The following is a 13,794-nucleotide window of genomic DNA, read 5'->3' on the forward strand; positions in this document are numbered from 1 at the left end:
CAACTCAGGCCCCACCAGGACCCCCCACCCCTAGGGCTCACAGAACCAGCACTCACTGTGCACAGAACCAGCACCCGGGCAAGGCAATATGAATCCCACCACCCTCTGCCTCACCCCAACTCCCAGGGCTCACAGACCCAGGACCTACTGTGCAGGTGGGACAAGGCACAGGCCAGGGCCCTGCTAAACTCCCCACCCCCAGGGCTAATGGAACTGACACCCACCACACAGGCAGGCCAAAGACCTAGGCCAGGTAACACGGGCCCACCTGATCCCTTGCCCCCAGGGCTCACGGAAGTGGCGCCCATTGCACAGGCAGGCCAAGGACCTGGGCCAGGCAACCTGGACCTGCCTGATCTCCTGTTCATGGACCCAGGGCCCAGTGTAAAGGGGAATATTTCATACCTTGATGGAATGTGGAAGTGAAGATGATCTTGATTAATGGGACCCTAGGTTTGTGACTCACTAGATTGTAGTTGTAGAATAGTACTGATAATGGACTTAGAAGAACTTGGCAATGAATAGGGCAGAAATGGCTCCTGCAGGCCAGAAGCTGTGCCTTTTTGATATTGCAATTCTGGAGTCTTACATGGTGCCAGGGATGATGTTTACTGAATTCATGGATGAATGCTTTGTAACTATAAACAAAGTATGCATAAAAGGTAAACACTGTTGTAAAAGGACTGTCCTTTTACATTTAAGTCTAAGAAACGGCAGTAAACTTTATAGTTGGATAACAGAATAAGAGTAACAACATTTTTAGAAAGTGGAAATGAGGTGTATGTAAAAACACAGGGCTTGATTATAGGGGTTTACCATGTATCTTGTTTCTTAATGGGCAGGATAAAGAGAAGTATTTCTGATCAATAGACAGAATGGAGAGAAGAAATTTCATCGTAGTAATTTTTTTTAAAAAGCTCACAATGCTACTCTGGAGAGGTGGAAATGGTTGTATGGTGAATGTGAGCTACACCGGATGTGGGTGTAACCAGTGGCGAGAATGAGTGTGTCTTCATTCTTGGAACATCAGAACATATCTGTAGTGCAGGAGTGGGCACTGTCCCTCCAGGGCATCCACAGGAAGATTCAAAATTCAATCATGTATAGCAGGCTAATTTTTCAATTTATTTATTTATTTTTAGTTTTAGTTTTGATGATGTTCACCTTGTTGATTAGGGTGGGAAGCACTGAGGTTTAGGGGAAAGTGTAGGAGACAGTTGTTTCCACATTTTCTCTTCTTCATCTTGTGTCTGGGGAAGAGGCAAGACAAGGAGAGGAGCTGCACCCAGCCACCAACTGCCTCAGTGTGTGTGGCTGGAGAATGGCCCCATGACATCATTCCAGGGTCCCCAGGGTAGAGCATGCTCGGAGGGTTCTGCTCAAGTGGTTTCAATAGTTCGATGGTTCTGAAATGCTATCAGTCTCGCTGATCCAAGGATGAGGAGATCCTTCCAAGGTCTGTTGGTTGACATAGTCCATTTTAGATTCTCCATTCACCCAGGTATTTGTTGCCAATACTTGGATAGGGTAGTTTACCAACTTGTTCTGCCCTCGAGGTTTCCTCTGTTATGGTACTAGATGTCCTGTGCAGGCTCCAGTGAACTGCTTATCCTCCATGTGCAGCTGGGTATGCTGTTCACTGCTCCATTTGAGCCACAGAATCCTAGCTCTGACACATGCATTCCACGGCCACACCACACATCCTGTGAGTCTCCCATGGTTGGAGTTCTGAGTCCAGCGGTTCAGTTGGGTAGATTCCCCAAAGTGACCTAGTCTGAAGTAATCCCAAAACTGTGTGTATTTACCAGTATGGGGTCTGGCTCTGTCTGTCACCCACATCAGCCTATGCACATACTGGTATTAGCAATTGCTGGGTCAGTTTTGTCTCCTGCCTTGTCTCTTACATAAACCAATGGATGCTGTGGCCCAGCCCAACCCTGCCCACCTACACATTCAGCCCTCACGTACAACAACAGGAGCTGCAGCCTAGTTGGGGTGACCCCTAACAACCTTCACTGGGTCTTCCCCCAGCCCTGGTTCCTGTGCTTGGAATTTGTGGAGCAGACTGGTCCAGTCGGCCCCACATCTTATTCAGCTCACATGCATGTCAATGGGTGTTGAAGCCTAGCTCAACCCAACATACCCCTCTATCCAGCCTACACTCATGCCGGCAGGTGCCACCACCTGTCTAGTCAGGCCCATCCCCAGCCTGGTTCTTATGCTCACCAGTGGGAGTTGCAACCCATCAGAGAAGTGCCCACAGTTTCTCTGCCCACTCCCAGGCCTGGATCTTGTGCTTTCCAGGTAGTCCCGCAGTCTAACTTGACAGGATTTGCCCCAGTCCCAGCACTTGCCAGCTGATGCTGCAGCAAAGCCCAACCAGCCTGTGCTTCCTCTTGCTTATGCATGCATCGGTGTATACCGTAGGTTAGCCCAGTCTGATTCTCCCCCAAGCCAGCACAACAGTTGTTGTATCCCTGCCTGCCCTTGTCTGCTCCCGTCCCAGTTTTCACACTCACCAGTGAGTGCAGTGGCCCAGCAGGGGAGCCCCCCACAGGTCCCTAGCAGGTTCACTCTACCCCCATCCCCGTACTCCCAGGTGCACGTGTGCTGATGGGTACTCTAGTCCAGTCTGCCATGGCCCGCCTCATCTTAGCATCTGTTGGCAGGTGCTGTGGCCTGGCCTGGCCTGGCCCGGCCTGCCCCAAGTCCCAGCTCGTGCTAGTGGCTGTTGCAGCCTTGCCTAGTCCAGCTATCTCAAGTCCTGACTTCTGTGAATTGACTGGTGTTGCAGCCTGACCTGACCTGACCTGCACCCTGCTCTTGGTCTTGGATCTTGCAGGCTCATTTTTAAATTGGTAATTTTGTGTGTCCTGTGAATGTTGTTATAAATATCCAAATGACCCATAGCAGGGTTCCCCTCTTACATTGTACTGTTTAAAAGCTGGTATCAGGCCCAAAATGATGGCGTACATTAGTAATGGTTACTATATTCACCTTTCAACTTTCCCTTGCAGAGTTCTAAGTTGCTGTTGCTTCGTACAATGGATGCACAGTCACAAGGAATGCAAGGGCCACCTGTTCCTCAGTTTCAACCTCAGGTAATTTGTTCTGATGATGGGGTAGGGGTGTATGCATCTCTGTTAAATATGTGCAGGGTGACAGTGTGTTCACAATTTCCTGAGGAGATAAGGTAGCCCAAAATTCTAATTTTAAATCTCCAACTTTAGTCAGAGTTGGTTTAAAATTCTGTTTTTGTTAGTTTTCATGTGCTAACATGGAAATGAAAGGGTAGCATTGGGGCCCAGTGCCGTGGCCTAACAGCTAAAGTCCTCGCCTTGAACGCCCCGGGATCCCATATGGGCGCCGGTTCTAATCCCAGCAGCTCCACTTCCCATCCAGCTCCCTGCTTGTGGCCTGGGAAAGCAGTCGAGGATGGCCCAAACCTTTGGGACCCTGCACCCGCGAGGGAGACCCGGAAGAGGTTCCAGGTTCCCGGCATCGGATCGGCGCTCATAGGCCCGTTGCGGCTCACTTGGGGAGTGAAACATCGGATGGAAGATCTTCCTCTCTGTCTCTCCTCCTCTCTGTATATCTGGCTTTCCAATAATAGTAAAAATCTTAAAAAAAAAAAAAAAAAAGGAAAGGGTAGCATTGGCTTTTAACTTGGAATGACCGATAGACTTTAGGAGTTAGTAGTAGGCTTAGGGAAAGAGGGAAGGGAACATGTGAGGCTGTTTGGGCAGAGTCTGTATTTTTTGTACCTAACTGTGTTCTGACTGGCGACCTTGTCTTGCATGCTACAATCTTCCGTCATTGCTTTTTTCTTTCCTGTCTAGCAGTACATTGCTCCTGTTGTATAGCTGCTTGTTTCTTCTGATAATGCAATGGGGGAATCTCAACTGAACTTGAACTGTGGTTATGCAACAAGGTGGAGGAATCCACCATGGTGGGAGGGTTTGGGGAGGGGTGGGGAGAATCCAAGTGCCTATGAAACTGTGTCACATAATACAATGTAATTAATGAATTAAAAATAATAAATAAATAAAAAGAGGAAATGAAAAAAAATGAAGTCAAACACATGCCTTGGTACAAACTACACACTGTTGAAATCTATTATTTTGCTTGCTGCATGGCTGAGGAATGATGGACATAAGGCTTGATATGTAATGGCAGGTTAAGTAATGCTAGGATAGTGCCTCTTTCTATTGGTGTCACTCTAAAACTTTCTCAGCATGGGGTTTGGTCCTTCTGTAGTGGGTTCCCTAACATGTTCTGCTAGCCTTGTGCCATTTTTGCCTGCCAATTGTTTGAGAGTTGATAACTGTTTTTTCAACTGAATTCCATAGTCAGATAGGCCTGGGAGCCCGGGGTAAACACTTGGCTCTCTGGCAGAGTGCTCTGTGTATGTGTGACATGTACTGATGTGCACTGTGAATTTGGAAGAGAAGGATTGTGTGGGTAATCTTTTCCAAACTTGTATGTGGCCTTTTATTTCCATGTAATATTGTCTTGCCCTAGAAGCACAGTTCAGAAAATACTTTCAAGAACAACTTAAAAGCTTCTCTTTTGTTCCCTCCGTCTTCTCTGACTTCAAGGACTTTATAGAAGCTGTCTTTAGGGAGAGGCCTGTACTCAGCGGTTAGGATGGGGCCACCTGGAACACCCATACTTCTTTGGAATACTGGATCCTAGTCCTGACTTCACTTCAGCTTTCAGTTTCTTGCTGATAGCACTCCTAGGAGACAGCCATGAGAGTTGCAGTAAGTGGGTCTCTCCTAAATCTGTGAGACCTGGATGGAGTTCCTAACTCCTGGCCTCAGCTTGGTCCAGCCCTGGATGTTTGTGGGGTGAACCAGCAGATGGAGGATGGCTTTTGTCTTCTCTCTAACATTTTTTGTTGTTTTCTTTAAGCACCAGCTTTGCCATGGAGCAGTTTGTGGCCTTCTGAATGTGTTCTTTTTCCTTGGAAAGTCTGATGTATTGCTTGCCTCTCTTCTGCTGTTCTGACACCTTGTCTATTTCTGTCTGGAAATTTTTCTTTCTCTCTCCCAGTAGGTTGAAATTTTGAGGTGTAGGAATGGGTTTGTTTTCAGTTTCTCACCTGGAATAGGGGCTCAGTAAGAAAATGTAATTTAATTCAACTAGGAACTCCTTAAAACAACATGTTTGGTCATTCTTTAATAGCCATGTACGTTGTTGTTCTTTGTTATACTTATTGAATTCTCTGTATTGAGTAGAGATTCTTTAAAGTAAGGCCACTGTTTCTATTTAAAGATTATTATTTTTTAAATATGCCATCTCTATTTTGTGCTATAAGTTTTATTATCAGGATCATAATAATCAATTTATGTGCAGACATACCTTAGTGCCAATTTTACATACATCCACAGGCATTGTTTTATATTGTTTCTGATACAGATGATAGAAGAACCCCTGTAAAATTAGGTAGTTCATGTTATGATTATGGAATTCGCAGTTTTTTACTGCTCTGTTTCAATGGAGAAAAAAAGGACTTTCATTTTTGCCTGCTATGGACTTGCCTACCAGGAAAGGTCGGAGTGACAGTTGGAGGCAAAAATGAAAGTAATTGTTTTCCTATGAGACACTTGGCTGCCACACAGTGTAAATTTCAAAATTATAGAAGTGGTTCTGCGTTTCTTTTCACACTGTTCCTTCTGCTGTTGCTCCCGTGTGAGTGCACCTCTGTCCTTGGAGAAAGACAAGTATTGGCCGGGCTCTGGCTGCCTTGTGGCAAGCAGGAGAAGGCAGTAGGATTATTTTTCCCCTCTCTGCCGTCAGAGTGATAGTGTGAGACATCAGACTGATGGTGTGAAAGAAAGATTGCTTGACAAGAGCTTATAGGCGTTATTGCTTATTAAGTCTTTGAAAAATGTTACTGCTCTCAGTAGCATTATTTTAAAGGACAGCCTCTGCTCAAGGTTGACAACCTTCTTTTGTTTTGTTCCACACCACTGGCCCGAATAATAGGGTGATATGGCAACATATGGTTATCCCAGTGACTTCTTCCACTTTGGGAATGCTAATGTAAGCCTGGCCACAAACTACAAACTGAGGACTTCAGCTCTCCAAGTGTCAAATACCAATTCCCTGTTCTAATGAGCAATGGTGTATGCTCTTGGCATATCCTTTCCTTTTCTTGTTTCAAGATGAATACTTTAACCCCCACAATACGTAATATGTGGTCTCATTTTAAGTACAATATGAATTCCTTTTTTAAGTTTTGGAATGTGACTTATGCATTTTTTTACATTACTGCCATTGTCTTGAACTTAGTGGAATGTTCTTTTTCTTCTTTGATTGCTTCTATTAATGTAGAGATTACTATTCTATATACTTTCATTATTTTTGGAGTCTTATTTGTGAAACAATGAAGTTACCTTTATTATTTTAAACTCAGACTTCATTAAACGTGATGACAAGTGGCAAAATAGTTTTTACTTTCAGACTAATTTTAAGCAATGGAAGTGTACAGCTCACATTTTGTAATTATTTTGACTCATGGTCATTGAATGAAGCTGCCCATGGTACATTCACCTCGTCATAAAGATAAACAGTCATAATCATGCAGATTGAAGTTTTGAGAGTTAATTTTAACATAGCAATAGAGGCTAAGTTACACTTAAAAAAAATCAAGGGCAGCCCAAAGCCTTGGAATCCTGCACCCACGTGGGTGACCTGGAAGAAGTTCCTGGCCCCTGGTCTCAGAAAGGCTCAGCTCTGGCCATTGTGGCCACTTGGGGAATAAAGCAGCAGACAGAAGATCTTCCTCGCTGTCTCTTCTCTGTGTATCTGCCTTTCCAATAAAAAAATTAAATCTTTAAAAATAAATAAATAAAATTTGAGAATGGCACAATACTTTGACTGCCCTTGAGGGAAAGGATATTTCTCAGATCTGCAGTTAGGAAAATCACCATTTCTTATTTCTGTAGCCTGGAAGGTTCAAGAGTCTGGCTTGGAGCCCTCCAAGTCTGTCCCTGAGATGGACTAACATTCCTTTAAGCTTCATGGCAGCATAGACTGCTATCTGTTTGTGATATGATATGTGATATGATATGATATTTGTGATACTGAAGAGATGACATGAAAGTTACCTTGAACATATTCATATTAATTAAGCCCCCATGGATTCTCTTGAGTGGGTAAGATTTTGAGACATTATAATTGTATAGCCTTCCTCTTATGCTTATCTTCCAGAGCTTCTCCCTGTAAAATGAGGTCCATTGACCTTGCTTCTTCAGATAAGCCCATTTCCCAAGATACTTGTCATATGACATGGAATAGAGTTTCCCCTTTTTTAAAGCTTTTATTCTTGACAGTTTTCTTTCATTGAATAGCTATACTGATGTTAGAACAAGAGAATGATAGCTGTTTTGAGAGAAGAACTCTCTTATAGTTTCAATTAATGGCCTGGTCCTCAAGTAAAACCTAATGCTGTTCAGTAGCGATATCCATAGAATATTCATTTCCTGTCGCGGCCCAGCAGCGACACTAATGACGAGGCACACTCTTGAGGGTCTGCGAAAAACCGGAACCACAACTGGACCCCTTGTTGCCAAAAGCGGCTGCGTTTATCCCTTTCTCTCCGCTGCCTTTATCGCCGTTGGTCTTAGCTTTTCTCCTGCTTCTCTAGCCCTCTCTCTGCTCCTTTGCTTCCTGTTCCTCTCCTCATGGGTCTGTATCGCTTTTGTACCCCTCTCTGCCGCTTTTCTCCATTCTTCTCCCAGTCCTTCTCCTCGTCCCGCACGCCTGAGCTTTTCTACCCCCCTCTGCTGCCCTGTTCTCCTCATTCAATACTTTTCTCTCTGTACTGCTTTCGTACCCCTCTCTGATTTTTCTCCCTGTACGCCTTAGCTTTTCCACCCGAAGATCTCAGCCGCTCTTCCCCTCTCTGCTGCCCTGTTCTTCTCCTTCCGTCCATCGTTCTTCTCCCCGTCTTTCTCCTCATCGTCCCCCTCCTTAGCTTTTACCAGCTGCTTTTATACTGCTCTCCACCAATCACTTCTCCCTGTGGGTCCGTTTGGCACTACCTGATAGGCCAGTAGCAATGACATAATCGCAGCGAGGGCATCAGCCTATTCTTGTGACTTCCTGTTTACCTGCTGGTGAGACCAACCCCACCTTGGGCCAGCCGCCATCCTGTGAAGGCCTCTCCTTTTCCTGGAAGTGGCTTCGGCACCCTGCTCCCCACAATTTCCTGCTACTTTTCACTCCCAGCCTCTGCAACCTTCTCTTTTCTCACTGCAAGACCTCATTGTATCCTCCTACCTCCTATGTTTATTTAAAAAACAAACAAACAAACAAACAAAAACCAGAAGAAGCCAGAAGATAACTGTGACTGTTCCCAGGGACACTCTTCTAAAGTGTTCACAAGCTCTGGTTGGCCTTGTTGTTTGTCAACAACCCTACACAGTATCTTCAAGCCAACAACCCTACATAGTGTCTTCAAGCCAACAACCCTACATAGTGTCTTCAAGCCAACAACCCTACATAGTGTCTTCAAGGACCAGCGTTCTCTTGAGCACCAGATCCCATTTCCATCCCTTACTCTGTTTCCTGTTCCCATCTCCTGGGTCCTTGAGACCATACCATTATCTCTTCCATTTGTACAACCAATGAAAACAAGAAAACTCAGCAGATTTTACGAAGTTACTTTTCCCGTTTCTTCCTGTTATTGCAAGTTTCTATGAAGATTTACCATACTTGTTGAAATCTTATCTTCATCTGGCTTCCAGGGATCATGCTTTTTAGTTTTTTAGGGGTCCATTTTGAACTTCTTTAATGTGTCCAAGGCTTAGTTCTGAGCCAATCTTATTCCAACCTGGTGATTTCTTCTGGTCTCATGATTCTGTGCTGGTGGTTTTCAAATTTAGGTTTCAACCTAGGTCTGTGTCCTGATTTTCCAAACTTACATATTCAGTTGATTCAGTGATATAAAATTAGCATGTCTGAACCGTGATGTGGTTGAAACTGAATGTTGCTTATTTCCACCAACTTCTTTTAGAACCCCAGTTTTCTCTATTTCATTTGGTGGCAAGTCCATCCTTTTAGTTGCTAATGTTAAAACTCTTACAGCCAGTCTTCACTTCTCATATTTTCTCATATTTTTCACATTGCTGCCAGACACCAAAGACTCATTAAATGAAGACTTAATCTCAAATAGATAAACATTTAAAAAAATATATAGTAAGGACTGGAACATTTCATACTTCTTCTGTTGCTATCACTCTGGTGGGAAGCTACATTAATCCTTTGCTTATCTTATTTTATTACCTCCCTAATTTGTCTCTTTATTCTCAACATTGCCCCCTTCCTCAGTTTGCTTTTAATACAGAAATCAGTGAGCCTTATAAAAGTTCTGTCAAACCATGACTGTTTAAAAACCTATCAGTCCTTTCCCATGACCTAGCTCACTCTATTAGTGAGTATTTAAGTATTATTTTCTTTGAGCATTCAATGAGAATCATCTCCTCCTACCCACTCATGATATCATTTTGTGTCATATTTTTTCATTGAATGTATCACATTATCACTTTCAAGTTCATTTATTGTTTTACTTCTTCTAGAGGATGAACTTTATTCCTACCTCCTTGATTGGCACACATAGAGGTATTAATACTTGCTTCTAAGACTTGTTTATTTGCAAGACATAGTGACAGAAAAAAAGTAGTTACATTCACACAGAGAGAGAAGAGACAGAGAGAGAGAAAGCATCTTTCAGCTGTTTGTTAACTTCTCAGATTGTTAGAAAGGCACGACGGTTTGGCCCAGCTGAGACCAGAAGCCCAGCAATCCCTCCAGGTGTCCTAGGTCACAGGTACTTAGAGCATCCGCCATTACCTTCTTAGACATGCTAGTAGAGAGTGAGATAAGACATGGAGCAGCCAGGAGTCTGACAGGTGCTCTGGTGTGAGATGTTGGCTTTGCAAGTGGGAGGTTTAACAGGCTACGTCACAGTGAATGAACACAAACTTAGCTTCAAATGGGTCCTTCCTGTTTGAAGTACAACCTTGCAAATGAAAATAGAACTATATATAAATATCTTCAGAACTTCTCATTTGTTATACATGGAACCACTTGCATCCTTCATTTCTTCCTTCACTTTTTCTACTTCCTTGCTGTAGTAGGAACATTTTTCTTCTCCTTAGGACACAAACCCACTGAAGTGGAGGCAACATACCCTAGTGTCAGGCGGAGGAGAGAGAAACATCAACCTTCTTGTCCACAGTTCCTCTTCCAGAACACTCCTTGGGAAATACAGCTTTGAGGTTTATATCCTCAACTAAAGGACTCTCACCTTCCTTGTTATTGTTGTCCTCTGGCCTCCTCATCACCTTTATCATACGTCATTTAGAAAACTTGACCACCTAGCTCATTCTCTTACATCCAGTTTCTCCTGGGTAGTCATACTGCGGCTACTGCCAGCACATACTGTTATTGAGTTCTTTTCATTTCTAATACATTGTGTCATGTGATTTAGAGGAAGCTGTACAGAGACATTATTGCTCCCACTTTGCAAATGAATATACTGAGACTCAGTCTAGTTAACTAACTTGCTAGTGATCACATAGTAAATGGGAAAGCTAGGACTTGACTTGTTAGCCAGCCATTTGTTTGTTTTCACAGAAAAGCTCCTCACAGGTTCTTTGGCCCCTCTCATCACTTCAGCTACTGATTCTGCTACTTGTATAGATACCTTGCATTTTAGTCTTCAGTTGAAATTCATTTCATTCCACCCAACATTGCCCTTTGGCTTGTGACCATTGCTACCACCTCTAGTTGCCCAAGCTAGAAACAGGGAATTTCAGTCCATGTTTAGACAATTTCCAGAGGGTCTTAATTTTACCTGAAGAATGATGGCGTCATGACTGTAATTGCTCTGGATTTGTCACCATGTGTCTGGATTATTATAGCAGCTTGTTAACTGGTCTCATTCTGCCATTTCTAGTTTATTTGTTATATTGCAGCAAGATTCATCTCTCCAAACCACATGCTTTAGTATATTGTTACTATTTTTCTGGCTTCTTTAGGATAAATTCTATATCCTCTATATAGCCTAGGAGCTATATGCTCTGATCTCCTTTTCCTGATCAAACTGTTTTTGTCATTCCCTTTTTTTGAAATCAGATTCAACAACATCTTGATTACACCAGCTTTTTTTCCATCTCCAAATCTAAGGTGATGAAATGATAGTTTTAAGTGACATTCAAGAAGGTTTAGTCACTAATGAAACTGAAAGAGCATGAATGCTCACTGCAATGCATATTACTTATAAAAGTGGATTTATGATAATGGCTGTTGGAAAAATATTGTAGATGAAGTATATGAATTTAGAAGACAATAAAACTATCGTTCTAAATTATGGTTGGTTCTTTTCACTAGCAAGCTTCTAATACATGAAAGTATACTATACCAGGAGTTCATTGTTCAGTTTTATATAGCATATTTTATATGAATGCATGTTAGTCAAGAGAAAACAGAGTCCAGTATTGTGTAGAGGTAAAGCACCCACCTGCAGTGCTGGCACCCCTTATGGGTATGGGATTGAGTCCTTGCTGCTCCACTCCATCCTAGCTCACTGCTCATGGCCTGGAAAGCAGCATATAGCCTTGGGCGGCATGAATGAAGCCTCTGATTTCTGGCTTCAGCCTGGCCCAGTCCTGGCAGTTGGGACCATCTGGGGAGTGAAACACTAGATGAAAGATACTTTTCTCTCTCTGTCTTCCTCCCCTACTTTCACTTTATCTCCCTCTCTGTCTTTGTTTCTCCCTGTTTTTCTGCAAGTCTGACTTTCAAATTAATAAACATGTCTTAAAAAAAAAAAAGAAGTAAGAAACAAGGGCCTGGCACTGTGATCTAGTGGCTAAAGTTCTTGCCTTGAACATGCCGGGATCCCATATGGGCACCTGTCTGATCCTGGCAGCTCCACTTCCCATCCAGCTCCCTGCTTCTGGCCTGGGAAAACAGTCAAGGATGGCCCAAGCCTTGACCCTGCACCCACGTAGGAGATCCAGAAGAGCTCCTGGCTCTTGGCTTCGGATCAGCGCAGCATCAGCTATAGCGGTCACTTGGGGAGTGAGTCATTGGATGGAAGATCTTCCTCTCTGTCTTTCCTCCTCTCTCTATATATCTGACTTTGTAATAAAAATAAATAAATCTTTAAAAAAAGAAGAAACAAGTGTTTGTGGGGAGTGGATACATCATCTTAGTTAATTTGTAACTCTACAGCTAAGTCTATGTTGTATAAATTCAGATTACTTTAGAGTTATTTTAAGAAAAGGCTATGTAAAAATCCTCTCTTTTGAGAACACTTCTACACAGTCAATGCTATATACAAAAAAATCCAACACCAGCCTTACTAAACTTGGAAAGACTGAAAGCTTTCCCACTAAGATCTGGCACGAGAAAAGGATGCCCACTACTACTCAACGTAGTGTTGAAAGTCCTCAACGTCAAATTGTATTCAAATTGTAAAGGAGGAAGTTAAATTATCTCTATTCACAGATGAGATCTATACACAAACAGCTGCATGCCTGAGAGCTTGTAAGAATAGTCCCTTTCAAAATAGAGAAGAACCTTAAAAGCATTGGGATAAACTGAACCAAAGATGAGGAGGACTTCTATGATGAAAATTACAAAACATTAAAAGAAGTAGCAGAAGACATTAAAAGATGGAGAAATGTACCATTTTTCTGGATCGGTAGAATCAACATCATCAAGATGCTCAAATATACAGATTCAATACAATCCCAATCAAAATCACAACAACATTCTTGTTAGAGGTGGAAAAGTGATACAAGAATTCATCTAGAGAGAGAACCACAAAAACCAAAACTATCTTGAAAAATAAAAATAAAGCTGGAGGAATCATAATTCCAGATCTCAGGACATATTATAGGCAAGTGGTAAACACAGCAGTCTTGTACTGGTACAGAAGCATAAGATCAGTGGAACAGAATATAAACACCAGAATGGAGGCCACATGTGTATAGCCAACTAATGTTTGACAAGAGAAGTAAAAATAATCCAGGGAAAAAGTTTGGTTTCTTCAATAAATGCTGTTGGCACAATTGGGTTCTACAGCCTGCAGAAGAAACCAGAGTTCCAGCTTTCACTGTATGCAAACATCAGATATAAATAAATCAAGGACCTAGATCTGCACCCAGGAACCTTCAGACCATTAGAAGTAAACATAAGTAGTACTCTCCAAGACATAAGCATTGGTAAAGACTTTTTAGAAAGTCACAACAAGCAAAGGCAGTCAAAGCAAAATAAATAAATATGACTCATTAAGCTGAGAAGCTTCTGTACAGCAAAGGAGATGACCAACAAAGCATGGAGGCCACTGACAGAATGGGAGAGTCTGCATTCTACGCAGCAGATAGGGAACTAATATCCAGGATTTACAAAGAGCTTCAGAAACTCCACAAGAGCAAAGCAACCCTGTTAAGAAATGTGCAAAGGAAATGAGCAGACATTTTTCAGAAGAACAAATTCAAATGGTTAATACACATGGAAAAATGTTCAGGCTCTCTATCAGGGAAATAAAAATAAAAACATCATTGAGATTCCACTTAACACCAATGAGATTGGCCTACATTGTTGTCTACTAAGAACAACTGCTGGTGTGGATGTGGGGAAATGATACTGTACTTTATTGTTGGTGGGAGTATAGGCTGGTGCAGCCACTATGGAAGTCAGTAGGGAGAGTGCCAAGACAAGTGAAAATTGTCATATGACCCAGCTATCCCACTCCTAGGAATACATCCAAAG

General features: G+C 42.6%; 1 protein-coding gene across 1 annotated transcript in view; it reads left to right on the top strand.

The window, feature by feature from the left end:
- The window catches only part of NEK7 (NIMA related kinase 7), a 142,273-nt gene that overhangs the window by 51,669 nt on the left and 76,810 nt on the right, over positions 1-13,794 (top strand). Inside the window, exon 2 of the mRNA XM_058668969.1 lies at positions 3,018-3,101. Coding sequence (XP_058524952.1) covers positions 3,045-3,101 — 57 coding nt within the window. The 5' untranslated portion in view covers positions 3,018-3,044. The remainder of the gene's footprint in view (positions 1-3,017; positions 3,102-13,794) is intronic.

The sequence above is a fragment of the Ochotona princeps genome, chromosome 10 (assembly GCF_030435755.1).
Source record: "Ochotona princeps isolate mOchPri1 chromosome 10, mOchPri1.hap1, whole genome shotgun sequence".
Classification (NCBI taxonomy): Eukaryota; Metazoa; Chordata; class Mammalia; order Lagomorpha; family Ochotonidae; genus Ochotona; species Ochotona princeps.